This window comes from Ursus maritimus, unplaced genomic scaffold, assembly GCF_017311325.1.
Source record: "Ursus maritimus isolate PB19 unplaced genomic scaffold, ASM1731132v1 scaffold_30, whole genome shotgun sequence".
Taxonomy (NCBI): Eukaryota; Metazoa; Chordata; class Mammalia; order Carnivora; family Ursidae; genus Ursus; species Ursus maritimus.
Genome location: NW_024425564.1, coordinates 30,158,868 through 30,173,018, shown reverse-complemented (window position 1 = coordinate 30,173,018; position 14,151 = coordinate 30,158,868). Strand labels below are relative to the sequence as shown.

The following is a 14,151-nucleotide window of genomic DNA, read 5'->3' as shown; positions in this document are numbered from 1 at the left end:
AGGCAGGAAGAAGCCTGGGGGGAGGGGGCAGAGAGGGTGATGGATGTGTCTGTTTCCTTGATTTTGGCTGTGGTTTTCTGGGTGTGTACCTGTGTCGAAACTTCATGCACTTCAAATATGTATTATCAAAGGTTAACAGAGGAAGTATTCTTACTGTGATATTTTGATTTAAGAGTTACGGAAGTCACTTAATTCTGCCTTGAAGGCAGCATGCTGGGATCATCGATTGGGACACCTGGGTTATCTGTTTAGCATCGTCTGTGTTTCCCGGAGTCTGTGTGAAACCTCAGTAATAATTCTGCCGTTCAGTAGTGCTGGAATGTAAGCTCTATGAAAACAAAGTTCACTGTTGTGTCCTCAGAGCCTAGAACAATACCGGGCACAAGTAAAGGGTCAGTAAATATTTATGGAATGAATGACTGAACACCTTTGAAAAGACATGTGCTCTGTGATGACTTCTTTTCTGATGGCTTTTCTGAAAAAGCAGATGGCTTTCTTTCAACTTCAGAAGGCTCTTTGATTAATAAGACGAGTAGCACAATAGTTTTCCTTCTGAAAATCATTGAAATTTAACTTTCTGGTGTATTATCTTGTAAATTACTTGCAATAAATGTCTGGTTTTCAAGGGAAAATATTTTTGCATGATTCTAAATTTTATTTTCACCCAACTCTGTGTCCAGATGAACTTTGAAAAATTGACTTGTGATCCTCTCTCTCCTGAATGCCTTCCTTGAGAGGGATTGTGTCACTCCTTCATAAGGNAAAGAGGAAATCCATATTTCTAAGAACGGGTTTTGGGAATGCTTCATATTATAGCAGAATGCTGTTTTTAGTGTGTGTGTGTGTGTGTGTGTGTGTGTAGAGGTCTGGCTTTTCCCAAACTTGAGTTTCGAAGCAATTCAACAATCGATGTTGTTGCGTCTCTGTAGCACATTTTTAACGACCTTACAAATTGTGACTTGTCAGCTCTCGCCACACTTGTGTGATGCCGATGGGGTGTGGACCATGTTTCAGAAGGTCAAGAAACTCCATGCATGCTCGTTTCATGCCGGGCCGAGTGTTCGTCTCTGGCCAGGAATGGAACACTCCAGGCTCGGCCAAGCTGAGCGGTTTACAGACAGGCTATGACTGTTCCACCATAATATTGTGGTAGCAGAGGGCCGTGTCATAAGACCAGAACGGATGCCAGAACAAGTTCTTCCCCCTCTTTCTTTGCTTGTGTGGTTGCCAAGATTGCAGAAGTAGGGAGTGGTTCGTGGTTCCTGATGGAGGGAAGTTGCTTCCTATCGATGCAGAGTAATAACATCAGACTGGAAATCTGGCTCTTTCTAGCAGTGTGACTGCAGACAGTTCACACAGCTTCTCTGGACATCAGATTTCCCACCCATAAAAGGTGGGATTGAAGTTTTCTTCAGCATCAGGATTTTATGATTCATTGTGAATTGTTTTCTTCCCCTGGCTGAGCCAGTTTTGAGTTCTGTCACTTGGCTGGGAAGCGGAGGGGAGGGTCAGTCTTTGCTGCAATGGGGAGTTAACCCGTTTCTGGACACATCGTTGTCTTTGTCTGGAGAATGCTTGGGGCACGTGCTCTCTTTCCTTCCCGAGCCACTATATTGCACAGAAATCGTAGGTGTTCATTTATTACGTCTGAACCACCTGGAACAGAATGCGGTTTGTATCTCCTCAGACTGACAGCCTCGTGTCAGGATGGGACAATGCAGTGACCAATTGTGGGGATTCCTGCTTTGTGCCCAGTGCTAAGCCAAGCTCTTTTAAATAGTTTTCATTGCTTTTAACATATAAAGTCTTATTGAGTGTATCATTTAATATATTTAATATTTCATATTATTATTGCAAATATATTCTTTCTAGGACAATTCTATGGGATCCAGATATCCCCCCCACCCCCTGCCCCACCAAGGTGAGGAAATGAAAGCTCAGAGAAGTAAATACGTATACAGATCAATGAATTTGCACAAATTGAATACATCCATGTTACCACTGCCTAGATCAGTAGGGGAGTATTGTCATCACTCTGCCCCAATCTCTCTCACACCCCTCCTTCCTAAAATAACTACTCTGGACTTCTCACATGAGTTTTGCCCTTGCTGGGATTTGAAATCATGTTGGTCTCTCTCCAGAATATGTACTCTCTCTGCCATTCCTGGGTTCCTTAGATTTTTCAGGTTTGTCTAGAGCATGAATACATTGCCCTGTTGCATTGGGACACAGTACTTGACACCATCCTTGATAAGTAGCTCTTACTATCACAAGTGAATTGAACTTGCTTTTCTCTCTGGGTGGAGGAGCAGGGGAAGGTATGGATCTAACTCCTGTTGAGGAGAAAGAGGAAGCAGGCATGGTTGCATTCAAAAGGGCCCTGGGAGAATTTGTCTTTTAAATCTGCTCTGTGCTTTTGCCTTGGCCCTCGTGAGCTGGCTAGAGAAAGAAAGAGAGGCTGGAGGCAGAAGGGCCTCACAGACTCCATTCTGCTTCTGCTCTGCACTTCAGAGAGCTCCTTTCTCTTAGTCACTCACTTTGTTTGCCATCTTCCTGTTTTGGAAAGGGTTAAGGATGAACCTGAGGCTGGGAAAGTGTGTGCTGTGTCCTAACATCTTTGTTTGTAAAGAACAGTAAAGAGAACATAAAAACATGTAGTGCTTTCGAGTTTACAGAACTCTTTCACACCCACTGTCTGCTTCTCCCTCGCTACCAAATGAGTTTTTATTATTTCTACTTCACCATTCCGTAGGTCGTGCTAGTCATCATGAGTTATTTCAATGTGCATTTGTGAAGCTCAGTATAATTTAATATGAGAAAATACTTCCCTGTTTTATGACCCATGTTTAAATGCTATAGCTTCTGCATTCGTGTCTGTTTTGAGGGGCTCCTGAGCCATTTAAAATGTTGGATGTACTCCTTTCAGTTCATTTCAACTAACAGTACACGAACCCCTTCTATGGTCAAGGGTGGGACGCTCAAGGTGACAGGGAGTTGGCGTAACAGACACACGCGTGCACTTTCAGCATTGTGATAATGGATGTCAGCATGCAGGGCTGGAGAAATGCTGGCAGTGGAGCAATGAATTGTGCTGGAGGAGGGATGGGAAGGGTGGGGTGAGCCTGAGCCGGGGACTGACTGGGAGCTGAGCCTTACCTGGTAATTAGGCAGTTCGCAGGTAGCCTAGAGGATGGGGAAGGGGGTTGCAGGCAAGGGAAGGGGCATGTGGAAGACCTTTGGCCTGAAACGGAGACTGTTTGTGGAGAGTGAGTAGCTGGTGTAGTTTGAACATAAGGTGCACATGGAGTGTGGCTGGAGAGGAGTCCAGAAGGGAAAGGTAGAGCTCAGTGCGTGAAGCACATCGCATGTCACGTTCGGGAGTTGTGATGTGACTGGACAGTGGGACCCATTGGGAGCTTTTAAGCCAGGTCACACTGATTTAGTTGTTGGTTCACGTAGCACGCGGTCGTCTGCTCTTGTGAATGAAACACGTGGACTCACCAGACTGGGGCTTAATACCTAACCTCACTGCAGTTTTCAACCTCCCCCAGAAATGTAAGTCTTCCCCAGTCACCCAGGAATTTTCTGGGCAGCACCAAGGAGGATCTGTCACGTGGGCCCTCTCCATCCCCCAAAGGGAAGATGAGGTCATCTGCATTTTAAGACGCTTCCCTCTAAGGGAAAGTGGCCTTGCCGGAAACCATCCCTCCTTCTCTTTTCCTAGTCACGTCCTTATTCCACCCTTCTGCCTGTAAGAACCTTCCATTTTGTCCCACTCCGTGGAGCTCCCCTCTACTTTCTAGATGGTGTGCTGCTGCCACATCCAATTAAGTGCCAATTACTTAAGATAATGAGATCTTCCAAATTTACTCAGTTGAATTTTTGTTTTTTAATGTCACATATGTGTAATTACAAATTGATGAGTGTTCTGAATGGCATGCGTGTGCGTGTGTGTGTGTGTGTGTTGCCGGTTTATACCATGTGGTCAGGGCCAGTCTCCGTAAGGAGCTATGGAATGATCCTGAGTATGGTAACTGAAGCCTCAGGCTTGGGCAGGAAGGGTTCCAAGCAGAGCGCTGGGAACACTAACACCTAAGGAGTAAGCGGAGAAAGAGAAGCTGGGTAAGAGCCGTGGAAGAATTAACCAGAGAGGCGGGAAGCAAACAAGAAGAACAGAAGCCAAGAGAACAAAGTGTTCGAGGGAGGGAGTGGTCGGCAGTGTAACGCTGGTCCGTATCTTACAAAGATCTGGTGTAAGCGCGATGGTTTGTGAAGAGGAGAATCCGAGGGCAAGACCTTCCAGGTCAGGGGCTCCCGGCTCCAGCTGCGCGCTGGAATTCCACCTGCTGGGTGTACCCTGTTCCAACGAAGCCCAAATATCGGGGTGAGGCCCAGGTGTCTGCAGTTCGTAAAGCTCCTGGGGTGACCCTGTTGTACTGTCCTGGTGACAAAAGATGAAGGGTTCCAGAAAATGAATGCTCAGAGGAGGGGAGCACAGGGACTGGGTTTGCGGTGGAGCAGAGAGGACTTTGGGATGGATTGCGTGTGGGGAGTGAGGGAGAGGAAGAGGAGAAAATGGACTGTGTTGCTGCCCCGCGTAATCCTCTGATCCTGTTTCTGGTTTCAGATACTCCTTCTTTGTAGCAATGGGATACCTTACGATATGCCACGTCAGCCGAATATACATCTTCCACTATGGAATCCTCACTACAGATTTCTCTGGGTGAGTACCTTCATTTGGGCGGGGGTGTTTGACTGCAGACTTTGACTCAGTCTCTTGCAGTCTGCACGGGAGGCTCCCTGGTGGTTGGTTGAATCCGTGGGGAAGACCGCGCTACCCTGCGGTTGGGGCTGAAGGTTGGATTAGCTCTGCCGTGTTGTCAGGTAGGGGTTGCAGGCTAGGGTGCGTGCGCTATGTCTGTCCTGCCACCTGTTTTTGCAGAGTTACACCGGGTCACGACCAGGTGCCCTGACTCATTGACGTCTTATCTCTGGCTTCTCTTATACTACAGTGCTAAGGTGTGTGGTTGCGACGTAGGACCCTCACAGCCTAAATCTTTACTGTCTTGCTCTTTGCAGAAAAAGCTTCCCAACCCCTATTCTAAGGCTCTTAATACAGAGTTGGTGTTTATCTCATAATAATTTTTAATACTAGAGAAATTCTACCATATTAGTGGAGAAGCAGACCCCCTTGGGTGGCCCCTGGCTGCCCCGGCCCCTCCCCCAGATTCCCTAGACTTCTGGCAACTAGTAGGTAATACCCATCATGGCAAGCGTCTCCATACTAGTTGTAAAAATTTTGTCTGTCACCATGGCCTTAACCTAGTGGGCCACTGGTCTCCTGATGGTCACCTGGCCAAGACTGTGGGCAGAGCACTGACAATTTTGTACTCTGTTGATGTTTGTTTGGGAAGAGCTTTTTATGAATCTTGAGGAATGGACACTAATGCAGAGTGATTCCTCCTCACACGTTGTAGAGTAGCCTTGTTACTTCTCTAGGAGCTTGGGTCTGTTCTCCGCAAGAGTCTGAGGTTAGGGAGAGCCCGCCTTCCCCCCTCGGGTTGGCTTGCACTCGATTCCGTGAGTTACTGGAGAACAGGTAATGAAATAAAGGGGTTGCAACTCACGGCTCATTTCTGTGACCTTTGCCAGGTGCATGACTCAACGGTCCCCCCACGAAGAGGCTTAGGAAGGCAGAGGTGTTGCTTTGAGGCACAAAGACTGTTGTCCTCAAGTTTCTGTGTCTGTGGTTTGCTCCTTCATGCGTCCGTTCTTCCTACCCTCAAGCTCTTGGGTTTTACGTTTCTCATTGACTCGTCTCCTTTCTGCGTTCTCCTCCCCATAAGTTGTGGAGCACAGTTGCTCAGCTTTTCTAAAATAAATTCACAAAATGTTTTCCTTCCTAATGATGTATGTGGGAAAATACGGGAGCAACAAAGATAACAGTAGAGCCAGGAAGTTAGAGCATTAAAAGTAATTTTTAAACAGTTGGGATCATAACTCTCCCTGGGGTTTAATCCACAAACTTCACTTTTTGTGTCACCCCAAAGCTGTACCCCCCCCCCCCTTAGAGTTCCTGGCACTTATCAGGTGTTCAGTAAATGAATGAGGGACATCCTATAGTTAATTCATCAGTTCTGTTTTCAATGCTTCCAGCAGCCACAAAGAGCCCCTCCAGCCCTATTGGGTTGGGAAAGGAAACAAAGAGTTTGGACTTCAGCCCAAAGTAGATAACTACCAGTTTCTCATCTATATTATCTTTTCCTTTTTGGGACACAAAACACATATTCATTCATTGGTTTCTGCAAGAGTTTTTGGGGCCCCAGTATGCTAGGCTCAGGGCCAGGTGCAGGGTAGGAGGAAGGGTGTCTAGGCAGAGGGAACAGCTCTATAAGAAAGAGCACGGGATTGTGACAGGTGCTTGTGGGGCTCCCAGAAACCTGCCTCCCGCTGCCTTACCTCCCACGTCCCTGTGTCATCAGCTCCAATGGGGTCGGCAGCCTGATTGTCACTAGGCTCCATCCACTGCTCTGCGCATCCACTGCCACCACTTGGGACCACCACGTGTTTGGTTGTCTGTCCTTCCACCCCGCCCCTTGTCTGGTCTGTGCTGTCTGTACCACCCAGAAAGAGGTTCTGAAATATCAAAGCAGGTGATGCTCTGGACTGGATTCTTCTGCAGTCTACTTCCACCATGCACTGAGTATGGCAGCTTTGCAGAAAAGCTTCTGGTCCGCGCACATGCTGGGTTAGCTCACGTCCCTGTGCCTATGCCTTGCTCATTCGTCTGCTTTTTTAGCCTTGTCTGGGTGGGAATCTCTTCCTTCCCTTTCTACCACCCGGCTCAAAAATCACTGCTTTACAGAGTTTTCCCTGATTGCCACCCTATCCCTCCCCTGTCCCCTTCCTCCTGCTGATCACCACATTTTGGGCCCTGCCTAGGGGGAGGGCTCTCAGATGGCTCTCATTGGCTGGTGCCGCCCATCCCCCACCCCCTGTAGATCCTATTCCCGGGATCCCGGGGGCCACAGGGTGTGGAGTCAGGGGACAGAGGTGCTTCTGCTCTCACCAACTGACCTGTGTGCTTGTCTAATGTCCCGTGCGTTTTATTCCCAAACGTGCCTATCCCAGTTTGTACTTGCACAGAAACTGATTCTATATGGACGTGAAAGGAGAGACCGTGGTTTCTCTAAATCTCAGTCGAGTTTTTTGGAAAGAGACCAAAGCAAGTTCAGTGTGTTACAGGTAATGGGTGATGAATGTGAAGTGGGTGGGAGGCTGGAGAGGTAGGGGGCGCACTAGAGCCGGGCAGGGTTCTGCACTCGGGTCGCTCTGCAGTGTGGGCATCTTGACTTTTCTTTTACCTCCTTAGTCCACGTCAGAGAAAATGACCCTGGAGGTGGCAGGCAGGGCTTATGGAAGAGAGAGGCTATCACTCAGTAGATCCCTGCTGCAAAGAAGGGCTTTGGTGCTGAATCAATAGGTTCATTCATGCATCAGTCAGCAGATGCTGGCTGAGAACCCCCTGAACCCGCCAGGCGGGTTACAGGAGGCAGGGGTGAGCGAAGGCTGTGGAATGCACTTACCGTTACCGACTGCCAAGTTTGTATGGGAAGTTCACCTGTGAGCGTGTCACGGTGTACCAGATTGATTCATGTCGCCCCAAACTCGACCTCAGAACATGTTCTTCTTTGGAAATAGGATCTTCGTAAGGTAACTGGTTAAGATGAGGACATACTAGATTAGGGTGGGCTCTGCATTCATTATGGCTGGTGGCGTCCTTCTAAGGAGGCCATGAGAGTCACAGATGCCGGGGTCCCATACAGGGAAGAAGGCCGTGTGAAGACATAGGCAGAGGTAAGGGTGAAGTAGCCACAGGCCAGGGAACTCCAAGGATTGCCAGAAGCCACCAGAAGCTAGAGGGGAGCACGGAGCAAGTTATTTCCCAGGCTCCAGAAGGAGCCAACCAAGTCTGCCAATGCCTTGATTTCAGACTTCTGGCCTCCAGAAAACAGTGAGATGATAAGTTTCTGGTTTTAAGCCACCCAGTTTGTGGGACTCAGTTATGGCGGTGCTGGGACAGCAATACATAGTGTTTTATGACTGCATACCTTTTGATGGGCTAACAGCTGTCCCCTGCTCCTGATCACGCAGGGTAAGAATGCCTCCAGTGTCCCCAGTTCTGCCCCTTCTTGTCACACCCCCTTCTCCGTCAGTTCTTTCCATAACATGTAAACTCTTGAATGATCATTTTTTTTTTTTTTAAAGATTTTATTTATTTATTTGACAGAGATAGAGACAGCCAGCGAGAGAGGGAACACAGCAGGGGAGTGGGAGAGGAAGAAGCAGGCTCATAGCAGAAGAGCCTGATGTGGGGCTCGATCCCATAACGCCGGGATCACGCCCTGAGCCGAAGGCAGACGCTTAACCGCTGTGCCACCCAGGCGCCCCCTCTTGAATGATCATTAATGCATTTTTAGTATAACCAGAACTGGTGGAAGTTACCAGTAGAAAAAAATAAAGGGCATTCTTGGAAAACAGCAGTGTGCCTGTGAAATGTGGATCTGGTGACTTGGATGGCAGGGGACAATGGACATCTATCACTGCCAGCCTGACTTCCAACAACAGGGTCGGACGTATTTCCTCAAGTGATGTCTGTGCTTGGGCGTTTTTTAGATCTCCTTGTATTAAGAAGTTTCTGACTTTACAAACACAACCATAGAAAGCTTGGGGGCACCTGGGTGGCTCAGTTGGTTAAGCGTTTTGCTTTTTTTTTTTTTTTTTTTTAAGATTTTATTTATTTATTCAACAGAGATAGAGACAGCTAGTGAGAGAGGGAACACAAGTAGGGGGAGTGGGAGAGGAAGAGGCAGGCTCATAGCGGAGGCGCCTGATGTGGGGTTTGATCCCATAACGCCAGGATCACGCCCTGAGCCGAAGGCAGACGCTTAACCCAAGCGTTTTGCTCTTGATCTCCACTCAGGTCATGATCTCAGGGTCGTGAGATTGAACCCTGCATCGGGCTCTCTGCTCAGCTTGGAGTCTGCTTGAAATTCTTTTTCCCTCTTCCTCTGCCCCTCCCCTGCTCACAGCTTTCTCTCTCTAAATAAACCTTAAAAAAGAAAACCCACATAGAATGTTTGAACTGGAAAATACACTGTGGGAAAAGATACAAAAAAGGTTTGTCTATTACCTGTAGGTCATGTGAGACTTAGTTCTCAGTGCCCGTACTGTTTGGTTCTTAGGCATATCTTTTTTTTTTTTAAATTATAGAACATTCTTAAGCAGCATTATTTTTTCCCTCCCATCATACATGCATAAATGCCTCACTGACGTAAATCCATCTTCTTGGAGAAACAAATGGAGAGGTCCATACCAACCTGAAATAGACAAGATGCTTTAAATCTCAAATTGTCAGTTAGAGATTCTTGACGAACATCTATTTTAACGATGAGCGTGCAAGCAACCACCAGTTCCCCTTCAGAATGGAATTCGTTCCACGCGGCCATTTCAGTTTTAAAATCTTATTTTGTGGAGGAATAAAGTCATGTTTCAGAGGGAGAAGCAGGCTCTCTGCTGAACAGGGAGCCCGACGCAGGACCCGATCCCAGGACTCCAGGATCATGACCTGAAGGCAGACACTTCACCGACTGAGCCACCCAAGCGCCCTGAATTCTGGTGTTTCAGAGCAGCCTGAGGAGAGAGCTGTTCTCTCTGGAGCGTGCATCCAAGGCTAAGTGCTTAGCATACTTTATTACATCTTTGGAATAAGAGCCCAGACAGGAATTGAATGGGATGAGATGGGATCGCTGTTTGTGTCCAACAACATATATATGTTTTTAATTTGGGGAAACCCATAAACTCGTGCTTTAGATCATTCTAGGGCCTAAAATTTTATTTATCATTCTGAAAGTAATCAAGTTTTCATGGGCTAGACCAGCATTAATAGTGAGGGTAACACACAAGATACAGTTTTATTATTTCTGCTAATACAGTTTATATTAATACATGCAGTGGCGGATGTCCTTTGTGTTTTCTCAGTGAATGCGGGCTATTAAAAATAGCAGAACATTTACGGTTCTCCTCGGGGAAACTCAACAATTGCTTGTAATAAAGCTGGTACTTGATTCCTTTTAAGTTTGTGGTGGTGAATGGGTTCTTTTTTTTCTCACAGAAGGGTACAAATGGAGTTTTCTGAGGGAAGCAGCAAGAAGAACATTTATTTCCTCATTGCAGGCTAGGCCAGATTCAGGCCGATAATTGCTCCCTATCATGTTGGCAATTTGAGTTGCTGGTGTGTTTTCGAAAACAGTCTGAAGTGAGAAACTCTTCCACGCTGATAGAGGGAGTATAAATCGGTACGACCCTTCTGGAAGGCAACTTAGCTGTAAAATTTCAAGCCAGAATTTTTTCTTTTAAATAAATCATATTCTAGGGGCTTCTGGGTGGCTCAGTTGGTTAAGCATCCAATTCTCGATTTCAACTCAGGTCATAATCTCAGGGTCATGGGATCAAGCCCTGCTTCGGACTCTGTGCTCGGCAGGGAGTCTGCTTGAGATTCTCTCTCCCTTTGTCCCTCCCCCTGCTTTGCACTCACACTCTCTCTCAAAAAACTTTAAAAAATCCTATTCTATGATAGGATAAATTCCTAGGAATTGAATTACCTTAAGGAAATCAAATTTATTCATACGTGTGTTCAACTGTTGTCAAGAGTACTGGAAAACTGGAAGCATCCTAAATGGTCCAAAAGAGGTGAATGATTAAATTGTGGTACTAATGTGTGTCCACTGAAAATGATGTCTTCAAAGAATGTTTAATGACACTGGAAAATGCTTACAATAGAATGGAAAATCAAAACTGCAAAGCTAATACACGACTTAAGACTCCCATTTTTTATGAACGTGGACATGCGTAGGAGAGGCTGGAAAGAGCTAATCAAAATGCTAAGACAGTGTTGGGGGATCTTTATTGGTGATTTTAATAATTGGTTTTTTTATATGATTATAATGAAAAATTCTAGATATTATTGAAATATATTTGCAAGTATATTACAAGTGCATATTATGGTGAACAATAATCCTCTGTGTTCCCTGTTACCTTATTGGGGCATAATGGAAATATCATTGGCTGCACCCCTTGCTGGGGGAGGTGATCATTTGCCTGTCCATGGAAATGTGTTTTCCTCTGTTGGTTTATGACATCCTGACCCTCCACGTGACCAACCGAGTAGGTGTGAATCATTGGGTTCGATAATAGGGGCAGAGAAGTGATATTTGCAGGGAGATTTCAGGATTTGCTTATTTCATGTTTCTTCTTCAGGCTTCCGCCAGCTTTTTGATAACTAACACAGTCACTTGGAATATAATTCCGAGGACATGAGTTTAAGTCCTACTGAGTAGATTTGATGGGTTCGTATTAAAATGGAGAACTAGTGATTTTGTTGTTATTGTTGAATGCCAAAGTATGGACATGACAGCTTTGAAAAGATTAGTGGGAAGGGTAAAAGGCAATTCTCCTCTGATTGACCGCTGGATGGTTCCCAGCAGATACTAGGTGAACTTTGAAATGAGTTGAGAGGAGTTCCCTCTACTTTCAGTTGTAGTCCTAGGGAGCTTCATGGGGGGAGGATGTATTTTGTTTGCTGTGAATCCTGGAGTCCTATTTTCCTCCCTGATGCTGGCACAGTTGATAGTGGGAGCATTCCACTAAAGTTGTAATATCATCACCTCCCTCTTCAGTAATCTAGGGAGCAGGGGTACCAGTAAGGCAGAAGCAATAGGGAGGTGAGAAGGTACCGGCTGAGGCTACTACTTGCACTGTTCATGTTGAATTTCGTGCCCCCGGTTGTTGTGCAAGAGGGCGGTCCCAGCCGATGTTGCTGCTGATTGCAAGTTTGTTATAGTCCTGTTCTCCCACCCTGTCAAACTTATAATTGCCTGACTCTTTACTTTCCTAATGTATTAGCATTATAAGGGGACTTTCGTTATAAAGAAGTATTAAAAATACAAAATATAGCTTTTTGGATCTAAAATTACCTGTTGGGGAAAAGAAGATCCCTGAATGCCAGATCTGGCTGGATGCTGGCCAGCCAGCTGTGTGATCTCGCTTCAACCTCTGAGGACTGCATTATATCATTGCTCCATCCCAGTTTTACCAGGACAGAGAGTGTAACCACTGTAGGTCCAGAGGGTAAGGTGAACTAGGGAGGTTGTATTGGAATATTCAAAATTGAGTTTTTGCTTAATTTTGTTTTAAAGACAGGCTATTTTTTGTTAGGAGTTGATATGAGAAATAGAATGGGTACTACTTCTGGTAAATTGCCCAGCGTCTGTCAAGAGGCATTGATTTTCTGTGTGTGTGTGTGTGTGTGTGTGTGTGTGTGTGTGTGTGTGTGTGTTGGGCAGTGTGGCATTTTTCTTTCTTTCTACCCTAATCACATCTCCATTTGCCTATTTTTCCTTATTTATTTTCCCCTATATTTCTTTATTCAAATTCGAATACTAGCATTAGGCTCAGGAAAAAAAAATGGTTTTGTGTGTGTGTGTGTGTGTGTGTGTGTGCGTGTGTATATATAAATAATTTTATATGTATATGTAATTTTATATATATACACATATATACATTGTATATATACAAAAGTTATTATAAACATTTTTATAAACATATATTATAAACTATAAACTTATATAGAATCTAAACTATTATAAACTATATACAATATATATAATATATAATATGTATGTTATATACTGTCTATGTAATATACGATATATAATATATACAATGTATAATTTTTTCTTTTATTGACTTATTTTTAAAATTCAAGCATAATTAACAGAATGTCATATTAGTTTCAGGTGTACAATATAGTGATTCAACACTTCCCTACATCACCTGGTGCTCGCCACAGCAAGTGCCCTCCTTCATCCCCATTACCTATTTTGTCCCTCCCCCTCCCCCTTCCTCCTTCTGGTAACCATCAGTTTGTTCTCTATACTTAAGAGTCTGTTTTTTGTTTGTCTCTCTTTTTTTTGTTCATTTGTTTCTTAAATTCCAAACAATGTGTGAAATTATATGGTGTCTTTCTCTGACTTATTTCACTTAGCATTATACTCTCTAGATCCATCCATGTTGTTGCAAATGTCAAGATTTCATTCTCTTTTATAGCTGAATAATATACCACATCTTCTTTTTCCATTTATCTATCAGTGGCCACTTGGGCTGCTTTCGTATTTTGGCTATTGTAAATAATTCTGCAGTAAACATAGAGGTGCATGTATCCCTTCAAATTTGTATTTTTGTATTTCTTTGCTGAATACCCAGTCGTGGAATCACTGGTTCATACGGTAATTCTATTTCTAACAATTTGAGGAACCTCCACACCATTTTCCAGGGTGGCTGCACCTGTTTGCATTCCCATCAACAGCGCAAGAGGGTTCCTTTTTTCCCACATTGTCGCCAACACTTGTTTTTTGTATTTTGTATTTTAGCCATTCGGACAGGTGATATCATTATAGTTTTGATTTGCATTTCCCTGATGATGAGTGATGTTGAGCCCCTTTTCATGTGTCTGTTGGGCATCTGCATGTCCTCTTTGGAGAAATGCCTGTTCATGTCTTTTGCCCATCTTTTAATTGCATTATTTGTTTTTTGGGTGTTGAGTTGTATCAGTTCTTTATTTATTTTGGATACTAACCCTTTATGAGATATGTCATTTGCAAATATTTTCTCCCATTCTGTAGGTTGCCTTTCAGTTTTGTGGATTATTTCCTTCACTGGGCAGAAGATTTTTACTTTGATGTAGTCCCAATAGTTTTATTTTTACTTTTGTTTCTCTTGCCTCAGGAGACCTATCGAGGAAAATGTTGCTATGGCTGATGTAAGAGACATTTTCTCCATGTTCTCGTCTAGGATTTTGATGGTTTCAGGTCTCACATTTAGGTTTTTAATCTGAGTTTATTTTTGTATCTGATGTGAGGAAGTGGTCCAGTTTCATTATTTTGGATGTAGCTTTCCAGTTTTCCCAAGACCATTTGCTGAAGAGTCTTTTTTCCCATTGCATATTCTTTCCTCTTTTGTCAAAGATTAATTGACCGTAATCATGGGTTTGCTTCTGGGCTACTTTGTGTTCTATTGAAATAGGTGTCTATT

The 14,151-nt window shown here is 44.5% G+C and overlaps 1 protein-coding gene across 2 annotated transcripts in view; it reads left to right on the top strand.

The window, feature by feature from the left end:
• The window catches only part of MBOAT1 (membrane bound O-acyltransferase domain containing 1), a 108,844-nt gene that overhangs the window by 58,392 nt on the left and 36,301 nt on the right, over positions 1–14,151 (top strand). For both annotated transcript variants that reach the window (XM_040645103.1, XM_040645102.1), the window contains exon 4: positions 4,628–4,723. In XM_040645103.1, the coding sequence (XP_040501037.1) occupies positions 4,628–4,723 (96 nt within the window). The remainder of the gene's footprint in view (positions 1–4,627; positions 4,724–14,151) is intronic.